The sequence below is a fragment of the Papilio polytes genome, unplaced genomic scaffold, assembly GCF_000836215.1.
Source record: "Papilio polytes unplaced genomic scaffold, Ppol_1.0 DF821733.1, whole genome shotgun sequence".
NCBI classification, from domain to species: domain Eukaryota; kingdom Metazoa; phylum Arthropoda; class Insecta; order Lepidoptera; family Papilionidae; genus Papilio; species Papilio polytes.
In genome coordinates, this window is record NW_013527471.1 from 1855934 (window position 1) to 1872095 (window position 16162).

General features: G+C 35.2%; 2 protein-coding genes across 5 annotated transcripts in view; one reads left to right on the forward strand and one right to left on the reverse strand.

The window, feature by feature from the left end:
* The window catches only part of LOC106108272 (putative oxidoreductase GLYR1 homolog), a 41346-nt gene that overhangs the window by 19581 nt on the left and 5603 nt on the right, over positions 1-16162 (reverse strand). For all 3 annotated transcript variants that reach the window (XM_013289381.1, XM_013289380.1, XM_013289383.1), the window contains exon 7: positions 15495-15668. In XM_013289381.1, the coding sequence (XP_013144835.1) occupies positions 15495-15668 (174 nt within the window). The remainder of the gene's footprint in view (positions 1-15494; positions 15669-16162) is intronic.
* On the forward strand, positions 6845-12533 carry LOC106108271 (immunoglobulin domain and leucine-rich repeat-containing protein 2-like). 2 transcript variants are annotated; one of them, XM_013289378.1, is made up of 5 exons: positions 6845-7236; positions 8618-10303; positions 10377-10524; positions 10597-10737; positions 10944-12532. In XM_013289378.1, the coding sequence occupies exons 2-5, from the start codon at positions 8646-8648 to the stop codon at positions 11727-11729; spliced, it is 2733 nt and encodes a 910-aa protein (XP_013144832.1). In that variant the 5' UTR covers positions 6845-7236; positions 8618-8645; the 3' UTR covers positions 11730-12532. The 2 variants fall into 2 exon arrangements, with proteins under 2 accessions (XP_013144832.1, XP_013144833.1); XM_013289379.1 differs by lacking the exon at positions 6845-7236 and adding an exon at positions 7243-7338 and having other exon boundaries at positions 10944-12533.

The window sequence follows — 16162 nt, forward strand, 5'->3', positions numbered from 1 at the left end:
GCAAAAGAGCTGTAACGGACTGGTTGTTCACTAAAACTTATGACGAGACTGAAACATTGATTCAAACAATATCACCAATATAAATTCGGGCACCTTATTTATTTATTTATTTATATTAACACATATTTATATAGGTACGTACAAACTCATCCACACACACACACACACAAACACACACACACACACACACACACACACACACACACACATACTCATACTCTGTTACACATTCATATACACAAACACTTACACTTAATCATGCTTTACAAGTCTATTTGTGATTTTATAATTTTTTGCAACTTTTATAGCACCTTTCATGTATTTACTTTTAAAGTTGAGTATTTATTTGATTGTTTTTATATATATACTAGCTGTCTCTGTGCAGCTTCATCCGCGTGAAATTATGAAAACTTTATTTTATTGTTTACATTTGTCGGATTCTCAATTGCAAATGTCTCCTAACTTTAATAGCGTGAAAATACATAGCCTGGGGTGTCTCGTAACTGTAGTGCTTTTTGTTAAAGAAAGAATTGTCCTAAATATGTGCCACAGGGTGGTGTGTTTTTGCGCTTTATTTATCATAGCATAGATTGTACAAGAATATCTTACATTATGTGTTACACGGAAGAGCGGGACTTCCTAACACAAGTGCCTATTGGTTACTTAAAAGGAAGTCCCTACAACTGATTGATTTGTAACTTACTTGATTTAATAATAAAAATTATTTATTTATTATTTATTTATTCTCATTACATTGTTTTCGAATGTTATATTTGAAACTGTCCTTTTTATGGAAGATAATCTGAAACATTTGTATCATGACATTAGTTCGGCACCCCTGGACAAGGTGACTTTCGATTAGTGACATCCCTAGTAAAATCAACAAAATATATAGGAATAAATAAGTGACAAGAACGTGACTCCTCAAGTGCTATTGTCAATTACATACATTTTTGACTTTTCGATATTACTTTGTCTAAGGGGACAGGATCACGAAGGAACCAATTTATGTCTAACTACGATATTGGGATCAAAAGTTCAATAAGTACTTGCAATGATAGTCCATACACTCAATGTTTGTAAATATCAGTATATTTCTACACAATACGATACTGTAGTGTCAAGCAATAACCACTGATCCGAGACAATGGATGCCGTCAATGCAATGCGTTATCGCTGCAACGAATTTCACACAATATTATTCGCGTAATAAACTTTTACGACCTCACTTTCTTCCATTAATCTAGCCCCTCATATTCAAGATAGCTGTTCCCGTGCGGCTTCATACGCATGAGATTATGAAAATTTTATTTTATTGTTTACATTTCTCAAATTATCATGTCAAATTACCTTGGCAATCTTACTTCCTTGATGTTGGCAGCAATTTATGGTCTCTTTTCCACACTAGGGTTTTATCCAAAATATTTACCCCCTAAGTTTAATGGCGTGAAAATATATAGTCTAAAGCGTGACGTAAGTGTAGGGCTTTTTGTTAAAAAAAGAATTATTAAAAATATGCTGTAATTCCTGACATCTTAGGCAACAAAGAAGTGTGTGGTTACGCTTTATTATAATAGTATAGAAGTATTTAAAGATTAAGAAGTAAGTTTTCTACACTCAAAGTAGACATTTAAGGATTAAAACAGTCTTTTAGAATACTTTACAGAACACTGAAACGATTTTTTAACATGTAACATCATCTTAAATGATTAGACCATACTTAAGCTCTAAATTCCTTTCAAATTTTGTTGTCTATCAGGTTGTAAAAGCGCTTAGCAAGCGAAGTATTTAAGATTCGTTTCAGTATTTGGCTATAAAAGTTATTAAAGATTGGATTCAGTAAATCCTACAAGTAATTTATTAGAGGCCCAAGCTTGTCTGTACATACTGGTATTTCTGATAAACTGGTCTAAATATAGCAACCTCCCACAGAGGTGTCGCCACCGGACCGGCTTTAAATAGCTCTCCTGACCAATCTTCATACTTGGATTGTATCCAAATGCATCCTTCAGACTTTCCCTAATAAAATAACATTTAATACATGGCGTGAGTGCGATTACTTTGTGAATGAAACTCAATGGTGTGTTTGAATGGTTTTTTACCGCGAAAATATAATGAAATAATTTAATTGACATTCTCGAATACGTTTACACGTTTCTTTTAATATACTCACGACAACTATAACAAAATTAAACGCTATCTAGGCTTATTACGAAACAATTTCCGAAAGTTTAAAATCATACTTATAATATGACTAGCTGTTCTCGTGCGACTTCATCCGCATAAAATTATGAAAATTTCATTTTATTGTTTACATGTGTCAAATTATCAATTGCAAATGTCAAAATGATGTGACATGATGACAATCCATGACAACCTTGCTTCCTTGATGTTGGCAGCAACTTATAGTCTCTTTCCCACATTAGGGTTTTTATCCAAAATATTTACCCATAAGTTTTATGGCGTGAAAATATATAGTCTAAAGCGTGACGTAAGTGTAGGGCTTTTTATTAAAAAAAGAGTTATTGGAAAACATGCCGTGATTGCTGACATCTTAGGCAACAAAGAAGTATGTGTTTACGCTTTATTATAATAGTATAGATAGTGTAGATAAATTTGAAAGTTTAGATGGATGTTTGTTAGTTTGTAGCCTACACTGCTGAACGGATCTTAACGATATTTGGCATAGATGTAGAGGATACTCTAGAAGAACACATAGACTACTTGGTTGTTTTTTTCATACCACGCGGACGGAGTCGCGAGCGAAAGCTAGTAAGAAAATAATAACTTGAATCGAATGTTTAAAAACAGACTGGTATGTTTAATAAGGATATTGTATAAAATCTTAATATAAGGCGGATATAACATAGTTAAAACTAAAAATCTCTTCCATAAAGCAGTGTTGTAAACACATAAAACATGCTGTAAACAAGGGAAGAGTTTTCTGTGAATTTTTAAGCACGTGTGAGGTAATTGTATAAACAAAGCTGGTAGTCTGTTTAGCGCATTGCCTCGGATTTACGAGTAACAAGTTACACGAGTGTTCTGCACGTATGCATACATTCCTATTGATTTTAAACAACTCGTTTTTAACAAGGATTTCCACTCTAAACACACATCTTTGTGAGATATGCTTATCATCCTTTCTAGCGTGGTTAAGGCTATGTCCTATCCTTTGAAGTAAATTCTATTCCCTCTCTATTTAGACATTTGTAGACCATCTAACGTTCGAATAAGATCGCTATAAGTTAATACCGTAGCATACTTTATCTTTATGCGAAAGATTGCACAGAATGCCGCTCGTATCAACTTATTTAAACAACAACGTATAACATTACCCGACCACTTCACATCGTATTGTGGTCAAGTGGTAAATGTAAAAATTATGTAAGGTGAAACATTTTTCTGCAACTTTGAATAAATAACTAAATAGACGTAACATTTAGATTACAACACGGCGAAACATCCACTAAAACATACATAACTTCATTAATAATGGGTTTCTGAAATTCCCACTTATTTTACCATTACCTAGCGATTTATTACTGTTACGTTGACCCGGTTTGAATAAATAAAAACTCAAGTAACATAGTTTTAAAATGCATTTCAATTAATCGAACCAAAAACTTTAACGAATGGTTAACTATAGGTGGGAAACCGGCCATAAATAAACTAATCTTAATTGAAAAAAAACCTTGGCAGGTGTCAGTTGTGTGAACACTGACTGGCATGCTAGTACCTAGCATGATCTTGTCTTTGTCACCTACGTGCAAGTGAGTTAAATGAGGGAATCGGAGGGTACAAAACTTGGCTGCCACGTTTCGTCTCAAACGATTTCGTTGATATTTTACTGGCAAGTGTGTTGTTACGGTCATGCCTGCTACTACTCTATTTTACTGGCATATGTATTTTTCTTTTTTTACCATATACGAATAGATTAATCAAATCACCTTTGCGTCCTCATTCGTATGTTTACATTTGGCTCCAAAATTAACTACAACAATTGGTCTGCCTTAATCCATCATAATTACGAGGATGTCATATCTAGGTTAAGCAAATTTTCCTCAATTTATACGTTTAACTTACAGCTTAAAGTTAGCTTGTTGTATATCAGGCCTTTATGGACTGGATTACATCTGTTAAATGCGGGTTTCCTTCTCTCTACATGATTAATTCTTCGTAAGATTCTCAGTAAAAGCGATTACGTCAATTTGTATTGTGGAATAAAATCTTTTTAAAAAATAGCTTAGAAAGATGGATGTTTGTTAAAGGTTGTAGCCTAAAAAAATCTGGATGAAATTTCGCATACATGTAGAGGATAGTGTGGAAGAACACATAGGCAACTTACTTGTTTTTTTTTTAAGAATTCGCGGTCGATTCTAGTTTTTAATAAAAAATTATTAACATCACGTTGCATATTTCCAATGTCGCACAGTTATGCCAAATAATAGGAAAACTATGTCAAAGCAACCGTGAACTTTAAAACATTTCAAGTATATGCGCGTGTTACCTAAAGTATGCTAAACTCAAGGTAAAACTTAGCTGTGATAAAACATGCTACTGTAGAATTCGAATATGTGATATTTTTGGATAGAATTATTATAAATGACATAACCAAACACGCAGGAAAAAAACAAAGTGACGTGATATTCGACACAAGATGCTGATCTTTTTAAAATAAACCTATAAATTGGAATATCTGTATAAATTATTGACAACGAAACATACTTCGCAAACATAATGTACGCTGCGATAAGCGTTGCTGATTACATTTTTTTTAAATTGTCTGTGTATCCGCATGCCGCATTTGTTACCGGTAATCTCCGGAAACGCTTGAGTGATTTTGACGGGACTTTAACAGGAAAGTATCTAATACACGCAGGAGTGTTTTAAGCTACTTTTTTCAATCTCACACTGGCGAAGTCGCAGGCGACCGTTAGTTTACAACACATTTGTAATTTAAAATGTATCTTGTTAAGGTCGTAGTTGTGTAATGCCTTATAATGCGTAGGATGTATACAAAGTATAAATTCCTTGGATATCCGATAAATGTTTGTGTAAATAACACAACATACTAGTAATCTTATCCAAAACTATCCAACAATAGTTTGTTCACTTCGGATAATTACAAGAAAAAATTCTTACATCCAAATTACTAGATTTATCACAGTTAATGGTTAATCTTCAACCCAATAAATACCAATTTTAATCCAACCGTTCTAAAAGGAAACAAAGCAAATATAATTACTTATGCACCTTCCTATAAACTTACAAATGGGTTAATTATCATAACATAACTAGACTTTTCCTTCCTTAATCGTGCAAAAGCAATGACTGAGCTAAAATGCAGTTTTCATCCTTTGAGGGTTTCCATCGTAGTTCCCAGGTTCATAATACTAATCTATAGAACCTATTTCCTTTACGATCAAAGATAAAGGGCAACGTTTTAATAAAAAATAAAGCATTTACGTCCTTGACTATTCTTTGGTTTTATTGGAATTTGATCCCTAACACAAATTAGTCTCTAAAAGTTGGCGCTCGGCCAAAGAGTAACTTGGGACAAAAAATTCCTCCCATCTCACATAGAGTATGAAAATATAGAACTGATAGATATTGGTGGGTTAAATTGCTCTCTGAATCTCTAGCTTTAAATATAACGTAGGGAGAGCGTGTAACAATTATTGCATGGCTTCGTGTGAGTACAATTAGTGAATATTTACATACATGCCAGCAGGAGTTACGTCACAGAAAAACAATCAACACAAACGTTATGAAGTCATTAACGTGGTGTCAATTGTGTTAATACATTGAGTATGGTCAAAATAAACAATGAACAAGGAAAAGAATAATTTAAAATTGATATCAATGTTTGAAAATTAACAACAAAACAAAAGTCTGCGTGTAGGATGACTGAGATCGCTGCCCTATTGCCTTAAGCTACACGTTAGAGTAATCTAAACGATCCGATTGGTCAGATAAAACTGAACGTGTGTAACGGGCTTAAGTTACACTTAAAACTTGGTTAACTCCTAATTTTATTCAAGTTACAAATATGGTCCTATGGTCAATGATTTATACGCTCCATATACGTTTATTTGTAGATGCCAAATTTACATACACACCTCGGTCTCATTTCGGCGCTGCCTAGCCCGACCTCTCAGATTATATCACTGTTATATCACTTACATGTCTAACATTCGGAGGCCCGAGTCTTTCCAAACAACCGGAACTAGTTTTAAATATAAAATTTGGTTCTGTATTAATTTACTCGTATAAAATGTAAGGGTATTTGTTGCTGATATTGCAACTTGTCTACCTTTTTAAACGCCAAGGTCAGCGTCGCATAAAGCCACCAAAAAAACTCGTATATTTGCAAAATATGCTACTGCTTGTCTCACTCAGGCGAAAGTAAGATGTAACAACTTCCTATATTATAAAAACTATGACGTACACATGTTTGGCTTGAATAAAGATGTTTGAAAACATTTTATTTTTGTGTTCTAAAAACTTCGACTATGAGTCAATATCGCACGTAATAAATAAAATTGTTATTATTACTTTTGTAATACGAAACTGTGATTATATTTTTAATTTCATGTATTTTATTTAATATAGATAACGCCCGATAATGACTTGTAGTTAAAAGATAAAAGTCAACTTCATAACACAACATTACTCATCAGGTTAAAATATTAACATTTTAAAGGAACAATAACATTCCGGTTTTCATTGAAGTGTTGTAAAAACCCGTCATTGTACATTTTGTCGTTGTATTGAAGCAAAGAGAATCCAACGGAATGGCGGGCGGCGGGCACACGCCGTGCGTTGCCACTTTCGCTCCAACTCGGTATCGTTCGGTCAACCTCGCAAGCGACAGCTGACCGAGTTCGAGTGCGAGCGAGACAAAAGAAGTGGTTACGCGCGTGACAGAAAGGGAGAAACGCGCCGCGCACCAACCAGCGCCGCCATTTATTTCTTTCAGTGCTCGCCTCCCGACTAGTGACAGCGTTTTTGATTATCGCAGGAGCTTACACGTTTTATTTGTGAAATTTGTGTATTCAAGTGTTATTACTATTTAATAAAAGTTTCTTGTGCATTTCGTGTGAGAGTGAGAATGCTGAGCGTTATGATATGTTAGAAAAACGTACGCAAATCACAATGGCAGGCGTCCGTACTTCGGTTGTCAACATAAAATGAGATTATGCAAGTTTGAAGTAGGATGCGGACGAATATTAGGTAAATAATGTGTTATATCGTTGTCTTAATGAAATAAATAGCGTGGTTTGTGTCGTGTCGCGTCCGCAGCTGGATGTTGTAGGTGCAGCGACGTATTGAAAGGTGAGCTAGCGACCGCGGCCGCTCCGTGCTCTGGGAGAGTGTCTAGGTACCGTATTGTCTACGCTTTGCATTTCACAGTATTCTTTCAATGCCATTGTTTAAAACAATCTTAATGCAAACATTCAATAATCAAAGAATATACAATTATAAATCAATGATGATGAATTTTTTTTATCGAAAGTGATTTAGAAGTTTAACTCGTTTAGTCTTTAAACCTGCCTCCTTTTAATAATATCGAATTCTTAGAATATCAAAACGACAAAAGGTATACGTGGCGATGTTTTATAAGGAAATTACATACGAATTGATAGAAGTTCATACAAAGATAATGTGAACACAAAAGCTCAGTTTGACACAAATTTTCAGAGATAGTGATTCAGTGTTTGATACCCAAAAGTCAAGATATTCTAGTTACTATAATTATAATCAGTTGATGGATATTCCTAATGTAGACTAAAGATTTTTTTACTTTCAATTAAATTTTTTAGACCGAAAATAATCAACAAAAAATTTTACCCAATAATATAAGTCACCAAATATAAAATTAGCTAAATGAATAAAAGTAAAACATATTTATACTGCAAAAAATATAATGGATCCTATTTATAATGTGAAACAGTAGTTTACTGTATAAGCTGTATGTCCAGGCCAATGAACGATAATTATGATAAAGCAACAACAGACCCACTTGGATACTAGTAGCAGGAATTTGCTAAGAAAAACTAAATTATTATTTACACAAATCAAAATAAACAAGATAGTACTTATAGTCAATTCCATCAAAAACATAATTTTTGCTTAAACACTTTTTGTGATGTAAAAAAAATGGAAAGGATCATTTTATGGATCATTTTAAATTAAATTCTAATTTGGAACATTTATAGCAAGTTTAATTACACTGGACAGTCCACTGTAATAAAATGTACATTCATATGTTATCAGTTAATTAACTATGATTGAAATATTAACTCATTTATGTACAAATTCAAGTCAAAACTAATATATTGTAAAGCACATATACTAAATTAGTCTAAAAAATAAAGAGTAAAGCAGTAGACTGTGATTTCAAAAGATCCATTGGAATGTAACAAGCTGATTTAAAACTGGAGTACTATAATTTAAACATACTTCTAATGACTACTGTTAAAATTTAGTAATATCCGTAACTAATTAAAAATATTTTATCATAATTTATTTATTGTTGTAGAAAAAAAATCCACAATGTAACAATAAACAAAGATTCCAAATAATTAAAGGCATAAATTTTGTTTTGTTTCAGTCAGTAAGACTATGAGGGTTGTAAAATAATGCGGTGGCTGCACAAAATATTGACGCTGGCAATAATTTGCGCAGCTGCGGGTGAGGAGTGCCCCTCCACCTGCAACTGCACCAGCGCGCGCCTGCAATGCTCCAACCTCACTGTCCCCGGTAACCATCTCAATAAGACCATCATCGCCAAGTATGGCACAGAGCTCAGAAACATCACCTGGACGGACTCCACCGTACAGGACTTAGATCAGGATCTCTTTCTAGGCCTATACAAGTTAGAATACATCGATTTAAGCAGAAACGAAATACAAAGGGCAAAGGACGAGCTGTTCGCAAGACTGAACAACTTGGTATACCTAAACCTATCGAGGAACAAGATCGACGACATACCTCGCTCCACGTTCAAGTTCCTAGACAACTTAGAGGTTCTGGACGTGTCACACAATCAGCTTCACGTGATACCATTCCAGGTCTTTGGGCCACTGACTAGGTTAAAATATTTGGATATATCTCATAATAAAATCGCAACATTCTTAGATTACTTTTTTAAGCCTAACCGCCAACTGAAACAACTGTTCCTAAATAATAATAGCCTAGTCGAAGTAACTTCGAAAGCTCTAGTCAACTTGCGGGAGTTGGAAATCCTCGACTTATCCGGAAATAAACTAGATTATATACCTAAGTCTATCTTAGATCATTTTGAACATCTTACGGATCTTAATCTTAGCTACAATAACTTCCAAAACATATCATACGATGCTTTTAAGAAACTATACAAATTAAATTGGCTCGACATGGGCGGCAACAGGCTCAGGTCGCTGCCGGCCGGCCTCTTCCAGAATAATGAAAATTTACAAACTTTCTACCTCGACAACACTCAGATCACAGTTATACAGAATACGAATTTTAAAGGTTTGAATAATTTACAGCGACTTTTTATTAGAGACAATCGTAATTTAAGTGAATTAGAAAGGTACGTTTTCGAAGATACGCCGGCGATAACACATTTGGATATAAGCGGCAACGATTTGACTTTTTTACCTTTAAGCTTAGAAAAACTAGATAAATTACAAGTTTTGAGAATGAATAAAAACCCGTGGGCTTGCGATTGTCGAATGGCGTGGTTCGCGGCTTGGGCTGAAAAGAGAAAGGATATAATCAGATCAGACCTGAGCTGTCGCCGAGCCTACCCTGGCGATATGCTGCGAGTCCTGAACGACACTAATTGCAAGCCGCCGCAGCTTATCTCGAGTAGCCCTCTGACGCTATACCGGCTTCAGACCGAGGCGCGACTCGAGTGCAAGTTCGACGGCAACCCGGCGCCTTCCATTACTTGGATCACACCGACGAGAGACGTCTACCATTGGAATCCAAACCCGTTGGTTCCAGACCTATTTCGAAAACATGGTACCGCACACGATCAATACTATCGCTGGATAGACAACGAGAGATCCCGTGTAAGAGTATTAGAAGACGGTAGTCTATTAATCACCGACATTCACAGAAAAGACACAGGAACTTATCTTTGTTACGCGACAAACCCTACTGCCAATGTAACAGCAGAGGTAATTTTGAACATCGACCCGATGACAATGTTTGAAATAAAGATCTACAGTCTGCTCTGTGGAGCGTTTTGTGCCGCGTTGTTCCTGGGAATGACTTTATTGATTCAAGCTATACGTTATATCTTCTACAGGTTGGTAGCGGTATTATTGTTTTATATAATAATTGTAATGAGTTTAAAGTAACATTTAAATGTGAATTTACAGATTCCGACTTCTGGAGACGTGCTGTAGTTGCTGTGCCTGCGTAAGCCGGGACGCGCCGCGCACGCGACAAATATACAGCATGCTGGACAACATAGAACAATACAAGAGACAGCAATTGGAGAAACTACGAGAGAACTACGCTGTTCAGGTAAATATTTGATGATTAATAGAATGATTTATATTTAAATTGGGCTAGTTATTTATGTTTGATTATTTTTAGGTTCATCGGATCAAGGATAACTGCACGCAGCAAATGGAATGGATACAGAATAGTTACTCGACGCAGGCAACTCATCTTCGCAACATCAGAGATATTGGCACCAACCATTTGACCGCTATGAAGGACCAATATTATGACCAGGTATGTACAGTCAAATTAGTTACAATGTATAAGCAACAATAATAATAGGTGATAATTCCGTTAATCATGTCGCATTTTTATTACATTTGTATAACGATTGCAGGTTAAATTTATAGTTATCTTTTTAAGACAGTTTCAGTTTATTAGTTACTGTGATCAGTTGCAAAAGCCTGTTAGTAATAGTACGTGTACATTTACAAACGCAGGTAAAACGGGTTCGAGAATACTCCACATCACAGTTGAACTGGGTCAGGGAGAACTACGTTTTCCAAAGGAACAAAATACGTAAATTCAGCGCTCATCAGATTCTTAGACTTCGCGAATCATACAAGTATCAACAGCAGACACTAAATAAAGTGTTGGAAAATCTTCCGACGCTGTACTTTGAGAACTGCCGCAGCGGATCATGCGGACGCAGCGACTCCATGGCTTTCGATCCGGACGTGGAAGTCATCGACATGTACCTCAAGACTAAGATAGAAAAGTTGTCGCACCTTCCCAACCCGATCACCGACGACGAAAGCAAAATGTCAGTCTATTACACGCCGACGGAGAGATCCGTGAACTCGAGGCGAAACTCGCCGCTGACTATCCCCGAGGGCATTCACATTAACATGATAGAGCGCGGCCCTCCCAAACTGATGGCGAAGATAAGGCCTCTGCAGCCGGTGCCGCCGCCGAGCCTCGACTTTACAACTCCGCCATCGACATCGAAAGCGGGCTTGTCAGTGGGACAGGTGAAGTATAAGTGCAACAGAGGCGAGTTGAAGCCGTTCAGCGAGCCGCTGCTGGGGCGGGAGCGCGGCAGGCGGCAGCTGGCGGTGAGCGCGAGTTCGCCGGAGCTGCGCAGCGAGGCGGAGAGCGCGGGCGAGCGGGGAGCGCGCGTGCTACTAGCGGTGGAGCTGGCCCAGCCCGAGTGCGAGCTGAAGCACGCGGCGGGCCAGCTGGTGTGCGGCGAGTGCGCGGCGCTGTGCGAGAACACGCCCTTGTAGTACAGGCTGCTCACGCGCGTGTTCAAGATCTACGCGGTGTCGGGCGGCACGCTGGCCCTGTACCAGCCGGCCGTGCCGCTGACGGACTTGAGCGGCTCCACGCCCTCCTACGTATGATTAGAGGTGGAGTGTTCACGTGTCGGACGCCTGTAGTGGCTGTGATAGACTGTGTGCGTTGTGCGGTGCGCGCCTCGTACCATCTCCTAGTGGTAGGTTAAGGATACTGAATCTGCTGTCGATGGTAGTGGAAAAATTGAAATGGTTTTCTAATAAGTGTTCTTTCTATGGGTATGGAATGTGTAAATACGTATTGTTTGTTTCGATTTATTTTCATTTCCATTTTGATGTATTTTTAAGGTATGAAAATCTTAGAGTATTATGCATTTTATATTTGTTCCGACTTAAAACTTAGGTAATGAAGGTGTAAGGAAATTGTTACTATCTTTGTTGTAACTGTTGCGACGTTATTGTAAATTGGTGTATCGTAGAGCTGAAACGATCTCTTCACACGAGCTGTATTTCCTTTCACTGCAACCAACTAGATTGTATGTATTATTGAGTCTGATTTAGTCAATTTTTTTTAATAAAAAAAAATCATGTTTGTTTTTTTATATAAATTATAATTAGTTACTTTGCGTTTGCCGATGCCTTATCGATCTGAAGTGTAACGAGTGCAACAGTGATATGCCAAAATACTACAATCCAGCAATGATTATATTATAAACGTTTCTTAATGTGAAATATACAAATATTGTTGAGAATTTTCTAAATATTATAAACAAGAGTAAATAGTAAATCATGGAGAATAAATTATTTTTCAATGTAATCTCTCTGGTTTTATTTACGTTCTGCGGTGAATTGACGCGCGCCTGTGCTGCGATATCTTGTCGACGACACAATTTGTGTTATGTTGTGAACGTCTATACAATTACTTATTCAACTTGTACTTTGTAAAATGGGAAATTCTAATGTTTTGAATAACTTTGTTTTGTGTTTCATAACGCTATTAATTGCTTTACGTTATCGTTCTCATACATTAATTTTCTCGAACTGATAGGAACTAAATAGACATCGTAAATTACGCTATTTGACCATGTACCGGAATAGGATCGATAGTCGGACAAATAAAACAAGAACTATAATACAATATAGTTTATTCCAAATATTCCGCCACACGATAACTAATTGGAATCGATTATTTCCTAATTACACCTAGTTTCACGTCGTAATACTATTTATAAAAAAATATTTGCATAGAATTTGAGTACATTTAATTCACGAATAACTTTTTCTTTAAAAAGCATACTAAATATTTGTATTGCGGAGGTCAAATTAATTTTTATTTTTGATAGAAGTAGATCTAGTTTTTAAACATTGCTAAATTGCATTTGTAGTTAGTTTTACTATTATATTATTATTTTAGAGAAGCTTTTTATTTGTGTTGGCACTATAGAATTTAATGGAGTTATTTAAAAAATAATTTAAAGAAAAATATAAAAAAAAATCTTTCATTTATATTTTAACGTAATTAGCATATAATAATAGCATTTTTAATTAAATAGATAATGTGATAGATGTAGGTTTTTAGAATTCAAAACTAAATCATTAGAGACGATGGGGACATAAATCAGAAAGTGTTAGGAATTAATGTATGGTTAGACCGAAAGTATGGTTGGATTGTGTGTAAGAGGATATGCTTAAGAAAGGAGTGGATTCAGATATAGGCTGATAGAGATGTATGGAGCAGAACATACTGTGTACCCTCCGTAAGGGATAAGGGCAAGTTGTTGATGTAGGTTTTTAGAATTATATACGAACATTTTCTTCTAACTTTTGCTTGTGAAATGTAAAACACGAACGTTTTAGCAGTAGTTTTAGTTAAAGCTTGACAATGAATATTCTACATGTAGGTGGCAAGTAGAAAGACTAGTTTAATTTATTTAATATTAATCTAAAATTTCTAACGTATACAAATAGATATTTCTTGTCATTGTTAAGTTATTAATAGGACTAAAAAAATAGCTAAGTATAGGAGTCAAAAGAGTTAATTTAATCGCTAAGTTCTTGTAGTAAGTTCGTTGTTTAGGCTGGTCATTGTGTGAGGCTTTACGCTATTGTAGCTTATTTATTAACTTAACAATATAAACGCAAAAGTATGTATAGTAGGATGGTGGTTGTTAATCAAAAGAATGACATAACTAATCAATAAACACAAATGTAACCCATAGCTAGGAAGTTCTTTCAGGCAATATTAATAGGCTATTATTTCTTAGCCGAGAGTCGCGGGCGACAGCTAGAGCTGGATCGCCTGTTATTAACCGATCTGACCGTACGCAAAACATTTACATATAATGTGATCTCTGTATAGATAACATATTTTTGTGAATGTTTTAGTAGTTCAAACTTGAGAATAAAGGAACATGAACAAATCCAATTCATTTTTAAAACTGAAACTTTCTTACGTTAGATGAATATTCGTTTCGCTTTATTGTTATCTATACTATTATAATAAAGAGTAAAGACACACTTCTTTATTGCCTAAGATGTCAGCAATTACAGCACATTTTTAAATAATTCTTTTTTAATAATTAGCCCTACATTTACGTCACGCTTTAGGCAATTTATTTTTACGCCATTAAACTCAGGGGGCAAATATTTTGGAAAAAAAACCCAATGTGGGAAAGAGACCATAAGTTGCTGCCAACATCAAGGAAGCAAGATTGTCAAGGTTTGTCATGTCATGTCATTTTAACATCTGCTATTGATGATTTGACAAACCTAAACAGTAATATTAAATTTTCATAACTTCATGCGGATGATGCCGCACGGGAACAGCTAGTTTATTTATTAATAGAGGAACTCTCAAGTCATTTGCAAAGATTATCTGCATTGAATTTAGAAAAAAGGTATCATAATGTTTAAATTTAATTACATTCGCAAATATAATTTCAAATTAACTGTATCATCGACTCTGTTTGTTGTATATAATTAACTGTTATTTTAATGAAATATAATTGAAATCTGAAAATATTCGTATTCAATATTTTAAATCAACGAAATATCCAGTCATAATTATACTTCGTTATTTTCATGAGGTTTATTTATAGAAATTTATCCACAGAGTAAATAGTAATTTAATATTTTTTGTTATATAAAATCGTTTGTTTATTTATTAAAATTACTTCATCAGATAACGTTTTAAATTTATTACAGAATTCTAATTGCATTTTGATTGCATGATGAAATGTTGAAAACTGTATTCCTTCGTAAAACAGAACCTATTATGATTAAATTAGGTTTTTTCATATATCAGAAACGGTAAAATTTATAAAGGCTTACTATTTCTAATCAAATATTGAAAACGAGAATCCTGTCCCATCCAAGAATCTTCGGCACTTTTACTAACGCTACAAAGACAACAATACATTCAAAAGTAACTGCTAACTAGTATAACAAAACATTTGTTACACTAGTTATCAGAAATTAGAGACGAAACCAACACCTTACTTAACTCTTATATTTAAGTCAAGAACTATCAATACCGAGAAAAAATATAAATCCAGAATTACTTCAAAGTAAACCATAAACTATAATTTATCCGACTTAGATAGGACCAAGTTGTTTACCTACACAAACATTATCTTTAAAAACGTAAAAAAAAGACAAATCCTGAAATAAAAAAATAGCCCTAAAATACATCCACCTAAAAAAAAACAGTTACCAAAATTGACATAACCTAAAAATTGTATAAATATATGGACTTACCTTGGCCCCAGTTCTATTCCACACGAGCACCTTGTGGCCAGAGTTGAGTAGGTTCTTCACAATGCCACTTCCCATGATGCCCAGCCCCAGGAAACCGAACTTCATCTGGCTGGCCTTGATGTTCTTCTCCAGCAGGGTTTCTGATACGTTCTCCAGGTCTAGAGGTGGAGTGTCCTGGAATATAGGTAGTAGTTAGGACCTGACCTGATAAGCTTAGCACACACTGAATTCCTGATCTAGGATCTAATTCTATCACAGTTAGCTACCGTCGGGAAAATTTTTGTTTCAGAGAACGAGGGATTTGACAACCGCCACCTGCTAATCTCCAGTGACCGGATGACATCCACAATTTAACAAAAGGTTTATTCGACAGAAGTTACAAACTACACATAGAAGACTAACCTACACAAAGACTATTGCTCAAAGTTTTTTTATATATATGTAAAATGTTATAACAAACCAATTCATCTATATCTATACTATTATAATAAAGCGTAAACCCACACTTCTTTGTTGCATAAGATGTTAGCAATTACAGAATATTTTTGAATAATTCTTTTTAATAAAAAGCACTACACTTACGTCACGCTTTAGGCTATTTATTTATTAAACTACTAACTATTTATTAAACTTAGGAGGTAAATATTTTGGATAAAAACCCTAATGTG